The 13,632-nt window shown below is 37.7% G+C and overlaps 2 protein-coding genes across 6 annotated transcripts in view; one reads left to right on the top strand and one right to left on the bottom strand.

Annotated features, from left to right (window-relative positions):
- The window catches only part of LOC146451866 (uncharacterized), a 44,212-nt gene extending 41,619 nt beyond the window's left edge, over positions 1 to 2,593 (top strand). For all 5 annotated transcript variants that reach the window (XM_085098553.1, XM_085098552.1, XM_085098549.1 and 2 more), the window contains exon 23: positions 1,434 to 2,593. In XM_085098553.1, coding sequence (XP_084954679.1) covers positions 1,434 to 1,621 — 188 coding nt within the window. In that variant the 3' untranslated portion in view covers positions 1,622 to 2,593. The remainder of the gene's footprint in view (positions 1 to 1,433) is intronic.
- Positions 1,924 to 10,931, bottom strand: LOC146451865 (uncharacterized). Its single transcript, XM_085098568.1, has 2 exons — positions 10,519 to 10,931; positions 1,924 to 3,040 (listed from the first exon to the last, which is right to left on the bottom strand). Exons 1-2 carry the CDS (start codon positions 10,880 to 10,882, stop codon positions 2,523 to 2,525), a joined length of 882 nt encoding a protein of 293 aa, XP_084954694.1. The 5' UTR covers positions 10,883 to 10,931; the 3' UTR covers positions 1,924 to 2,522.
- Positions 10,932 to 13,632: the final 2,701 nt, after the last annotated feature.

The following is a 13,632-nucleotide window of genomic DNA, read 5'->3' as shown; positions in this document are numbered from 1 at the left end:
TGAGATATAAACCCGAAAACCCCCCACCAGGTCAATGTTCAGCAGCTCACTCATTTGGTGGATCTCTATCAAGATGAGCTACCCTCTCCACGACCCTTTTCTTCCGAATTCCAGAGGTGGAAAATTATGGTTTAGGACGGACGAATCGTTGCTGATTCGTGTGCTTCGTCACTAAAAGCATGTGATCCCGACTTCCCCAACCTGTACATGCCCCTGAAAATTGCTGCCACCCTTCCAGCCACCACTTGTGAATGTGAACGTCCCATAAGCACAATGAGGAGGTTCAATGAGGAGGTGTACCATAGGAGAGAGTAGGCTGTCCGCTCTGGCCCTAATGCATATCAAATATGATATGCCTGTAAATCTTGACGAGATAGTAAATTTGTTCGAAGGCCTACACCCGAGAATGATGCAGTTTACCAGCTTGGTGTATGACTATCAGCAGATCGAAGAGCTATCAGAACTTGACAGAGCACGGAATGTACATTGAACTTTCTTGTTTAAACAATTATGCCGTCGAAATGATGTATATAGCTTAAAACGCTGCTGTAAAACAAAGCTGTGATTTGCCTAAAATGGGTCTCAAAATGCAGGAAATGAGGTTTCTGGAAACCTAGATTTTCAAAACTTTCCGAGGGAGCATGTCCACGGACCCCCCTAGTAAGAGCGCCTCCGGCGCTCAGCAAGATGTGGGGCTCAACGGACACCCCTATCGAAACCTTAGCTACGCGCCTGATTTGATTGTTTAGTCTTTGAAATGCTGTTTATCAAGAATCTCAATCCCAATTTAAATATCCAGACGGACTCCATACGTGCGAAACTTTTTTTCTCACGTTACAGCTTTTAATCAGCTATTGATCTTTTAGTATTTATGGGCTGCAATTTACAAAAATTTTTTGACTTGATAATGACCTTTAGCTAAAGTCGAAACGTCGTCGTTTTTCAGCAATTTTTTAATCTTAAAATGATTTTGAGAAATATTTTATCGCATTTTTTTATAGTTAAATGCTTTTCTAAATCACTTCTTGTTCGTTTTTAATGCTTGTCAGTTAATTATATTGACCCCGAGCCAAGAGTCACATTTACGCTAATGACAACTTAATGATTATTAGGCGAAAAGTTGATACACCTGTTCCCTGAAATTATAACAAGTGTCTTTGTTTAAAGATGGACAATGTGGAAATGGATTGGAAATGGAAAAAAATTCTCTAATTCTTTTTTTTTAAAGTTCGCTAGTTTTTCTGAAAAAAAAAAGAAAAAAAAAATGATTACAGCCTTCTCTTTAATTGTGTTCATGCGTTTTATGCACAAGTCATAGTGGTTAGTTTTAATGCGCAGTGTTAACCAGGAAACTTAAAATCCCTATAAACCGTCCACTGCTTCTTTAAGTTTCGTAACTAAAAAGAACACACTTGTTTGCTTACTTTTTATAGGTAAGGGAATTATCCACGTTAAATTCTTCTGGAACAAGATATCTTTGTGCGTGAGACAATGCTTCCATTTCTTTTGGCATGGAGCTGTGTCCGTCAAGCGAAAAGCCGAATGCATTTTCCGTGACTTGGCGTTTTCCACCCCGAGACTGGAACCATTTGATGCAGAATCATTTTGGAGCCAAGATTGACTTTAAACATTATTTGTACCGCATTTATGATTTCCGTTTAAAAGAGGTTAGCGTCTTTGTTTTAATTTTAAAGACACATTTAAGGAATAAGTAACGTTGACTCACACCTGTGATCACAGCGAGTTTTTCTTTTTTGTTGTTGTTGCTTTTTTCCATTCCCCTTCCCTTCCACAAATATGAAAATAAGTCCTGATAATGAAGATCTAACGAAACGAATAAGCGAAGAAAAGCGACTCTGGAAGAAGTAAAGACAGGAAGGTATATTCGTGTACTCAACAACAATTTAAAGACCAAATAAATCGTCAATTTAATTTCTACTGTCTTTTATTTATCCAATTCAACAAAAAACTTACATTGAAACTGAGGAAAAAAGAAATTAAAGCTAAATATACATTGCAGAGTTGTACATTGAAAATGTCTTAGGACATGGCTCTCTGTGGCAAAATCTAAAGACTTCAAATAAGTTAAGACGTTGTGTTTCCGTCATTCATCTTTATCATAACTACGACTGTTTATTGTCAGATAGAAGCTGGTAGCTGTGTTTATCTGAGTCTATGTTTTACGAGTATATAATGGCTCTCTCGACCATTGTGGCCTTCTTTGTCCTACTGATAAGATACAGAGTAAAAATAAACCGGCAGACAAATGACTACAATTTGCGTGCAATGCAAATTTCAAGCCAACCAGTTACCTCAATATTCCTTTCCACCCTGTACTATCCAGCTTTGCACTGTATATATTTCTTATTTCAACCGAAAAAAAGTCAATAAAAGTAATAGGTTTGCTTTGCATTGCATTTTCGTTTGCCTTTACGTACCTTCTACTTAGCTCAAGTTAAGTTTGTGCTTGTTTTGTTATGGCTTGTTTGTTTGGCATCTGTACATTGTCTTCTAACGTTAATCTAAATGTAACAGAATATGAATGAACACAAAAAAATCAAATAAAAAGAATAAAAGCCACCATTTTGATCCACGCCATTGGTCAGTTTATTTTTTAGTGCTCTGATCTCTTCCTTTATTTCAGCCAACGGTTTTTGTACTTCGGAAATCATTCCATTCTCGCCTAGAGCTCCATCCACGGTTCCTTTAAGTGCTTTGATGTCTTTCTGTATGTCAGACAGTGGTTGCTTCACTTCAGCAGATATATCATTTTCATTTAGGCTCGCAGTCAGATTATATTGCAGTGCTCTGATGTCTTCCTTTATTTCAGCCAGTGGTTGTTTAACTTTAGAAAACAGGTCATTTCCTCTCAGGGTCTCAGTCAGGTTTGTTCTCATTGCTCTGATATCCTTCTTTATGTCATCCAGTGGCTTTTTCACTTCAGAAAACAAACCAGTCTCACTGATCGTTCCAGTCATGTTTCTTAAGCTCTTCAGTGTATTGATGTCTTTCTTTATTTCGGCGACCGATTCTTTAACGTCTGAAAACGAAGCGTTATCATCAGAAGTAAGAAAATGTAGAATGACGCCATAACACAGGACATAGCCAAAACATTCATGAATCACTCGTTTCATCATCACTTTTAGGTATCAAATTTGTAGCTTCCAGTTTGACTGCCTTTATAAGAAGTAAATTGGTCTCTAGGTAACAGGAAGCTTATTAAGATGATTTCATCCAAAAAATGGTCAAAATTAAATGTCATTTGTAAAACATTACACAGTTAGTAGACTAATAAAGTAAACTGAAACGAAACACCATTGGTAGCTTATGACAGAAATATCAAAAGACCTAGCCACGAGTGAAAGGCTTCCATTACCTTCAGAAAGTTATTCTTGTCAATCAGATAATAGCATTATTCTTGACATAGTGCAAACGCGTTACCCTGAAATGGCTAAAGTTCCGGAAAGAAAAGTTTTGAAATAAAAGGGCAGTTTGAGCTTCTGCATGCTTTTACTGTAAAGCTTGAAGACAGATTTTAAAAGAGAATATTTGAGATGTACAGGCCCGCAAATGATCCCGGCCCGCAAATGATCCCCGGACCGAAAATGATCCCCAAATTGAACCGCAAATGATCCCCGGACGGGAAATGATCCCCAGATTGGATCGCAAATGATCCCCGAGCGCCTCAACATAAAAATAGAATGGAATGGACTAAAATTTGAACAGTGGATTTCAACTTTATAGAATTCATTTTCTTATAACACCAGTCGTTATATTTAAACTATCTGCATGCAAATTTCACAACTTTAAAAATTATAATATAGTAGCACAGTACAACAGAACAATCTACCTATAAACTGTAACATGCATGTATATGTTTTACTTATACCATTACAATGCCTAAAATATGCAAGAATTGTACGAAACTCTTTCAAATTAAAAAATTAAAGAGCGGGTCAGTTAAGACTTTCTTTTTTTTTTTTTTTTTGCTTTTTGTTAATCAAAAAAAGAAGGAGAATCGGTCAATGCGCCTCAGATGGCGGTCAAATCTCGCCCACTGTCGTCGCCTTTGTTCTTAATCGGATCTTAGGCCCTCCACAGACTAGGGATTTAGTTGTCGACAACTATTTGTGATCGACAACTAAAAGTTATCGACAACTAAATGATAAAGGGGTTCCACACACTGGCGCTCAAATACTGATTTAGCTGACCGATACGCAGGGAGGTTGGGCACCAAGAGCTTACTACGCATGCTCACGTGTTCGTGCATTCAAAATGGCGGCAAGAAAGGAGAAAAGCCGTCATTCCAGTTTCCACGGCACGTTGGCTAAACGTCCCACGAACAAACTTTGCGCCAAATTTGCCGTTCAATTGTTTTGGATAAATTATCCTGTATCAGAACTTGTAGGTGGGCACAAGCTGCCGCAATAATGACATCGTTAGTGTCGTTTCCACCTTCAAGAACGGGATGTGGAGAAGTATTTTACTTCTGCAATCCTCCATGTTTTAAGCCGGTAGGGAAAGCCGCTGACACAATAGCGCGGAGATCTAAAAGTAGTTGACAACTAAAACAAAAGTTTTCACACACTAGAAAAACGCCAAAAAATGAGGCCGCCGACAACTATTAGTTGTTGACAACTAGGCAGTTTCCCTTTTCGAAAAGGGAAACTGCTTAGTTGTGGACAACTAATAATTTGGGGCTTAGTTGTCGACAACTGTCGTCACAGACTACGTTTTTTAGTTGTCGACAACTAAATCCCTAGTCTGTGGAGGGCCTTAGTCTTAAGAATAACTTGTTAGCCTCGGTCGTCCAATACGTTATCGTGTAATATGTTGATTTTGTCTTTCGTTTTTGTTTTGCCGCTGATTCGACTCCCAGTCTTTCTTTAATTTTTTTTTACAAAACACACTGTCGTCGGCATAGACCTGCAGAAGACCATTGGTCCCCTCATAGACGCCTTGGGATGGGCTTCATGTCTCACCAAAGGAATGCTGTACTGTCGAAATCGGCTTCTTCTTGTCTATGGTCGGCTTGGGTAGATTATAGATAAGCCTTCTCCTTGATTCAGGAATTCTCTAAAGTGAATGCGTTCGGGATGGGAGTGGCTGGGTTACTTCGGGGAAAGCTCACTACATCAGTGCGTGCAAAATTGTGGTACTCTTTGAAGAGGCTTTCCCATTCGAGTAAGTTGGCCTGTTCCAGTTAAGTATTTTTGAGTTGCTCTGTCAAAATTTGTTCCGTATTGTTCCAAAACTGATGACGAATTTCGTACAATTCGTGCACATTTAACGCGTTGTAATGGTGTACGTAAATTATGTACACAGGCATGTATGTTCCAGTTTATAACTAAATTGTTCTGTTGCACTGAGCTGCTACATTATAATTTTTAAAGTTGTGAAATTTGCATGCAGATAGTGTAATATAACTGACTAAAATTTTTAAATATAACTACTGGTGTTATTAAGAAAAAAAAAATGTGTATAAAGTTGAAATCCACTGTCCAAGTATAAGTCCATTCCATTCTATATTTATGGAGAGGCGATCGGGGATCATTTGCGGTCCAATCTAGGGATCATTTCCCATCCGGGGACCATTTGCGGTTCCATTTGGGGATCATTTTCGGTCCGGGGATCATTTGCGGGCCTGTACAGTTACTATTTCAAAATGGGACAATGAAATTTGTTCAGACTTGGATTCTCCATAATTTCTTCCCGTAACTAATAGCCTTGGAGCAAACAGGAGTCCTAAACTGTTAAAGTCGGATCGAAGTCAGACACACATCAGTTATTCATTTTGGACTGAAGTTGGCTATGATGAATGTTTTTATATAATTGTTGACTTCCAGATTACACTAAAGGCAGCCGTTCGAGAACAAATCAGTCTGGCATAGGCGCAGAATTTAACAGTTCTCTACCTGTATAGATATAATTTTAAGAGGTGCTGACCGTAAAGATAAAAAAAATCCCACGACATATGGGAAATTTCAGGTTTTATTTTATTTCACCTAAATGCCTCCTTTGGTGAACTATTTTTAAAAAAGCACAATTAAAAATTCCGCCGCTCTTTCTTTAATGAGAAAAGTTGAATTTACGGCTACACGCTTGCGTCGGTCCCCAGGAAAACGAGAAAATCAAGCATCTTTAGAAACGAGAATTACTCCCGTTATTCTACCCCGGCTGCAAGTAAATCTTTCTATTATCTCTCGGCAAGTCGTATTTTAATGTGCTAATTCACTAGTTGAAGATTGAGACCTTCGAAGGTTAGATTTCGAATTGAAATTAGGGTTGATTTCAGAGGTTTATATCTGTCCAAGCATATGTATTCTGGAGCAAATATATAGGCAGAGACTAAGCTTAATCCTTCCTTTTCACTCCCTCAAAGTGTCGTTTTGGGCGCGCTAAAGCTAAGCATCCAGAATAAAAAGTGTGCAGGGTATTTTGACAAGTTCAATAACTTGCTGTCACGATTACTGTCACGCAAATCACATAACTGAAAAAAATTCCACTTATCTATTGTTCTCAACGACAAATCTCGAAGGCAGAAGTTTAACATTTCAGTTTCTTTACAATACCACATCATTATTTCAAATTTTGAAGGTAATATGAAATATTAGAAACAGACCCACCATGGGACTAGATCAATTGATGACGCACTATAGTTTGCTGTCAAATCTCACCAAATTAACTATTATGCTATTGCTATCTATATCAAGAAAATATTTCAAAAGATAAGTGGCCCGTCTTCAAGACATCTACTTGCTTTCAGAGTTGAAACACAATGTCAACAACGTATTCACATACCATTACCGGGGGTTATAATCCGTCTGCGGCGCAGGCTAATAAGGAAATCACGGGTTTATTAAATTTATCGAAAATACAAAAAGAGCTTTGTCATGTTTAATGTTTAATGTTTAATAATGCCTGCCATGCTAGTATGTGTACAATAAAAAAACAAATGAAATTTCAAGAGTTATGAAAGCGCATGACCGGAGAATAATTGGGGAAAACTAAATTCCCATACAAAGAATATTCTCCAAAAAAAAAAAAAAAAATGTAAACATTCTAAAAAAAAAACAAAAGAAAAAAAAAATGAAACAAATATTAAATGCGGCTAAAAACTAGCTTAATTAAATTACCTACTAAAATTGATGCTAAGAATTGTGAAGTAAAATTTACAAATGGCCCAAAGCTAACCTAATGAGTTACTCCTGATTTAAATGACACAAATGATCTAAAAGATGGGATTTAAAACTGCTCAATAAAGATGCATGCATAATGTTTGTTGGAATACTATTCCAGTCTGTTATGTAGCGATTAAAAAATGAAAATTTAAAGTAATTCGTACGTGTCTTCTTAGGTCTTACCTTGAAATTATGGTTCGTTTTCGCTAATACATTAAAATCAAAAAACATATGAGGATCTATGTCACAGTGTCCGAAAATAATCTTCTACATCTGCACTAAGCATATAAAATTTCTTAGTAACTCAAGCGAAGGCCATTTCAAGACCCCAAGTCTCTCCTGATATTCTTTCTCTGATTCGCAAATGACCCGAGTAGCTCCCCTCTGTATCGACTCTATACTTTTGATGTGCTTCACTAAATACGGATTCCAGACCTGACATCCATATTCCAAAATTGGATGCACTAAAGTCTTATATGCTGTCGAGACTCCTTCAGGATTGTTTGAACCAAAGGTTCTCCTTATCAAACCGAGAACTTTATTAGCTTTATCACAGATATAGTTTAGATGGTAATCCCAAGACAGGAAAGACTCCAGCCAGACACCAAGGTACTCTTGGTGATCTACTGCTGATAAGGGTTTGTCAGACAACCACTGCTCATGATGATATGGATCCTTGGATTTCGATAGGTGTAGGACCTTGGAGTTTTCGGACTTCGGACTTGTACTCCTACATGCCATTGTGGTTTTCACATCACACATCATCACGTCAAGAAATTGATATGTTATAGAAGAGAGATACATAAACAACGTGTGAAAGCCACAGGGCTGTGCAGTTTCTCATAATCGAGTTATTCGAGAAAATGTACCACGGAAAATTACAGAGTTGCCCAACATGGCGGCCGGGAACCAACAAAAAACATCTGGAGTTTACCTTGGCTATTTCAAAGCCTTTCTTCTCTCTGCTGAACTTTCACACATTGACCAAGACACTTTTATTACATGTTAGAATAAATCTACTAGCGTTCAATTACGAATGCCGCTCTCTGATTGGCTACGCTACCCGCTATCTATTCTGTGATAGATAGTGAGTACCGGTTGTCAACAAAATTCAGCCTGCTTCCTCGATTTTTCGAAGTGTGTGTGACGAGGATTTGGATAATCTACTTGCTTAGTTTTGAACAACTAGTAGATTTATACTAAAACAATTAGATTATTCGCTCTCGATTTCTATGCGTGATAGCTGATTCAGGCTGCGCCGTCATCAGCTATCACGCGATAGAAATCTCGAGCTCATAATCTAATTGTTAATTAGTTGATCAGGCCTAAAAAACCACGAGGCAAATCGATGTTTTCATGTACGTCGTGACATGTTTAGAGCAGCAATCCTTCTGTCACGCACTACAAAAAAAAACTAAAATTTAAACTGCTCTATTTTTAAAACAAATAATGCTATCCTGTTGAAAACAAGCAACCCGATGGAAATTTATACTTTCTTGGATGTGAAGCCAAAATTGTGTTTAGTTATGAATTATAACGTCATATGAAAACCAAGGATTGAGTCAGTGGCAGACGGCTTACCTCGCTATCTTAACTGCTTGACTGTAAGGTTATAGAGCGAGAAGATTATTTGCATTTCAATTAAAGTGTATACCATCCATAATCTAATTCTGAATTATAGAACAGGAATACTCTAACTGATTGTCTCATCACTAAACAGGAACATATTCGTTTCTTTTGGTCGATTTTATGACTCTTGTACCCCATTCTACACTGCTGAAAATATGTCGTTATGCTTGTTGGCAGTTACATCAGCACATTATGCACGGTATAATAGTTAAGTTGGTGAGATTTGACAAGAAATTCATATAGTACGTGCGTCATCAACTGTTATGACTGGCGCTTAAAATATGTCGGCAAAATAAATCATGTATATCGAGTCCCACGGTGGGTCGGTTTCAAATATCTATTACCTTCAAAGGTTGAAATAATGACGTGGTATTCTAAAGAAATTAGAATTTTGAATTTCTGCCTTCGAGATTTGTCCTTGAGAACAAAAAAAATTAACTTTAACAGTTATGTGATTTGCTTGACAGACAAAATCGTGACAGCGAGCCATCGAACTTGTCAAAATACCCCGCACACTTTTTATTCTGGATGCTTCGCTTTTAGCGGGCTAACTCAGCACATTATGCACGGTATATATAATAGTTAATTTGGTGAGATTTGACAGGAAATTCGTATAGTACGTGCGTCATCAACTGTTATGACTGGTGCTTAAAATATGTCGGCAAAATAAATCATGTATATCGAGTCCCACGGTGGGTCGGTTTTAAATATTTATTACCTTCAAAGGTTGAAATAATGACGTGGTATTCTAAAGAAATTAGAACTTTAAATTTCTGCCTTCGAGATTTGTCCTTGAGAACAAAAAAAATTTAACTTTAACAGTTATATGATTTGCATGACAGTCAAAATCGTGACAGCGAGCCATCGAACTTGTCAAAATACCCAGCACACTTTTTATTCTGGATGCTTCGCTTTTAGCGGGCCAAAAATGACACTTTGAGAGTGTGAAAAGGAAGGATGAAGCTTAGTCTTCACCTATATACTTGCTCCAAATAACATATGCTAGGACAGATATAAGCCTCTCAAATCGACTGCTGTGTCTCGCTAAAGATGCACGGTTCTCTCGTTTTTCTGGGGGTCTAAGCGGGCTTGAGCTGTTAATTCAACTTTTTTAATTTTTATAAGAGCGCCGGAACTTTTATTATTTTTTTTTTGAAAATAGTTCACCAAAGGGGTGAAATAAAATGAAATTTGAAATTTCCCATCTGTCGTGGGATTTTTTTTACATCAGTGCGATCAGTTAAGCTCTTAATTAATAAATATTTTTACCGGGCTTTTGAACAAAAAGTCTTTGCTAAGCCCAAATTAAACTTAATTAACATAATTATAATAATATTTACACCTTTGAATAACGAAGACGTGTGTTCCAATTTTGTGCAACGGACTTGATTATCTCAATTCTTGTGCTACCTAAATGAACTACTTACGTCGTCAGCACACGAGCCAACTGTGGTCCGATCTAAATTTATAATATCGGCCGAGATATCTATGTTATATATAATCTATCGACCGATACTGCACTGCCAGAATATATGATCAGTAAAGTACCAGGTAACATATCTAGGAAACATTTCTCGAGCCCTTGATCAGAGAATTGTCAGCGAGGTATCCGCAAAGCAAGGGCAACGATTAAATATATGAGCGAATCATTAGTCAGTAGGTATATGTATACCTTTTGCGTGTAAACAATCTCCATTATTCAGCTTACCTTCTGTGGAAGTTTCATACGAAACTTTTTCAGGCATCAGCATAGGCTTCAACTCTAAACCAAGTGATGCAGCAGACACCAATAAGGAAAAGACAACAATAACAATGACGAATACCAACATCTTCCGCGGAATTATGACCACATTTTTGACACTTTCGGTTTCTAAGGCCTTCCTTCGGTCTTCACTTCCGTGTGTGAAGTCCCGACGACTGTTATAAATCTGGTTTGTGCTAGAGTTCCCTGTTATTTCCACATAGGTTTGTTGGTCAGTTTCTTGCTTTGACTGCGTGTCCACGTAAACGTTCTCTGGTCTTTCTTGTACGTTTTGCCCCTCAAAGTTAACTCTGTCTCTAGTGTCTGCCATTTTCGATTGTCGGAGCGAACAATTAGTTAACCCGAGCCTTCATTTTCACTTACCGGTGTGCGGTCGAAAGCAATGTTCTATACCACAGGCAGCCCAAGCTCACGCGAAGAGAGAAATGGGCCGTCGCCGAATATGGCCCGTGCCGGCTGGAATATTAGCTATTATCGCGATCCTGGGGGATCTTCCAATTGCGCTGAGACGTCAATATAAAGTCGTATTGCCGTCTCAAAATAACGGTTTTTGATTGGCTCAAAGACTGTCACGTAAGCATTGAAGCGCGGCACTTAAATGGGTTCGGCGCGCACAGATCAAAATTTTACTTCTGTGAATGAACATGTGGCGTTGGATGGTGTTGTTTATATCTTTTCATTTGAGTTTAAAAAGCTTGTGGCACTTTTCAAGAACCACTTATAATATTTTTTTTGTGGTGAACATGTACCATGATACAGCGGATACAACTTTTTTCTTGAAGGTAAGCGAAAATTCGATGAAGAGAAATTTAGTTAAAAGACTTTCCTGAGTGTGAAAGCGGCCACGGTAAATAACAATGAGCTTAAATTCCAAAAAATTATGGCATTTTCAAAGCAAAAGGATCTGTTTCTTTTCTTTTCCAAGAGCTCTGCTGCGTTCTCTTTCATGGCTTTTCTCGTCGTAGCGCCGAACGGCAGACTCGGTAATTTTTACAGTATTCTTCGCCGCTTGGTCTCTATCAAATTTCCAAATCTCCACGGCATCTAAGCTAGGATAACAATGCTCTGTTTTCGTTTTTTGGGTACTAGTATGGTTGCTCTTTTTATTCTTACTTCTGGTTGTGAGGTTTATTCATCACTGTTTTCATGTTGTTGTTTAAGCTTATATCTCGGCGGTAACAAGTTTTCAATAAAATTTGTTTGTAAAATGTTCAAACCTACTAGCTCGTCTATTTCATCAATGGTAGGTGCTTTATGGACTGTAAATTTTTGCATTTTCTTTGTTTTGACGTTAAATTTAAAGCCAAAAATTCAAAAAACCCGTCCCGAGAAAAAATTTCGCGCAGGCATATTACCATGGCTACAGTTTAACTGAAGTAAGAATTACTCTTTCAATCAGCGCACGATTTGTACTTTATCCGTTTACTCTCTCCAACAAAATGTCAGTATCGCGATAAAAAAACTAAATTCTATTTTGAGACGGCAATACGACTTTATATTGACGGCGTTGGGAGAAAATATATTCCGTATTGGGCTCCGTCGCTTGGCGACTCCGCCCAATATGGAATATATTTTCTCCCAACTAGCCGTCAATATAAAGTCGTATTGCCGTCTCAAAATCGAATTTAGTTTATATTATTAAATTCTCAGCCTCGGATAATGCATTTCCAGCGCTTTGATTGATTCACTAAATCCCGGTTATTAGCTCATGTACCGGTAAGCAAAAGTTTCTTCGGAAAAATGGAAGGAAAAAAAAAAAAAAAAAAAAGAAAACAAAAGAAAGAAATACCGGACAATGCCATATCAATCCTGGAAACAACAATAAAAGCCACAAAGTTCGATATGACACTATTTAATGGTACGTATCTCTGAAGTTTCCTTTAAAATTAGAAAAATTGCACTATTTTACGATTTAGATCACATATTATAAAATATTTGAGATGGTACGCGCGCTCTCATTGGTCGATAGCTGTGTTTAGATGAGGGTATGTAAACACGGTTGTGACGTCATGCTTTCTGTGTCTCCCGGCACAATTTGAAAACATTTCAAAGCTTTCGCAATACTCGCAAAGTAATTTCAAGTACAACTGTTAAGGAAATGGTGAAAAATTTCCCAAAATTTTGATCGGGGTTTGCCTATCTCCTCCCCCCTGAACCCTAGGGAAAAAAAAGCAAAAGAAAGAAGAACCACAGCGCTTTGTCTCGTCGAGGGAGCTCAAGTGAAGACGACAAAATATGCAACAAATACGCAGTAAACATTTTTCTAGGTAATTTTTTGCATCCGAGTACCACAATAAAATTATCTAAAAGACATTCTTTATTCCAAAAATGTACACGAAAACGAACACAAAACTATATGCTACAGACTATAAATGTTTCAAATCAAACCTTGTACGGCCGGTTGCCGTGTTTAGGCTGTCAAATTTGTATAAATTGTATTTTCTCTGAGACTTTCTCAGCGTCATAATCTACTGCTACGATTACTATTACCAGCAACAACTTCACAGTCTGGATCTGCTGCTTGTGCTATGATTCCTAAACAGAAAAACTTCACAAGGCACGATGAGCGACTCGACTTCTCGGCCATCTCAGGCTGCCACATCGGGCAAGTTCACTTAACTTTCAAGAGCGACCATGCACAGTTAAATAAACTCCTCATCTTGAAGTTCTTTCCTTACAGAATCGTACGTTTTGAACATTTCTTCTAGTTTTCATGTTCGGTATTTTTCTGTAAGATTTACAAGAATTCAAAGCTGAAATCTCCGTCATCCACACGGGGTTCGCTGACGCTTGCCACAAATTTCAACTTCATTTTGACTTTTATAACACAAATTTTGATTGGTTCATGTGTTGTCAGGTGCGCGTTTTCATTGGCTGTTAGCAAAAATGATTGTCCAGAGCAGGTACTGAGAACCTCTATTTCAATCAAGAAATAAATAAACAAAATTTCTCTTCATTTGTCGAAATATTTTTTTAGAAATATTTTATAAAAGCAATAGAGGACTTTTTTCCCGCGTTTACATAGCTTCGTCTGAACATTCGGGGAGTTGGGAGAATTCT

The sequence above is a fragment of the Pavona decussata genome, unplaced genomic scaffold (assembly GCF_977016875.1).
Source record: "Pavona decussata unplaced genomic scaffold, jaPavDecu1.1 SCAFFOLD_383, whole genome shotgun sequence".
In the NCBI taxonomy this organism is placed as follows: domain Eukaryota; kingdom Metazoa; phylum Cnidaria; class Anthozoa; order Scleractinia; family Agariciidae; genus Pavona; species Pavona decussata.
The sequence above is the reverse complement of the archived record's forward strand: the minus strand, read 5'-3'. Positions and strand labels throughout refer to the sequence as shown.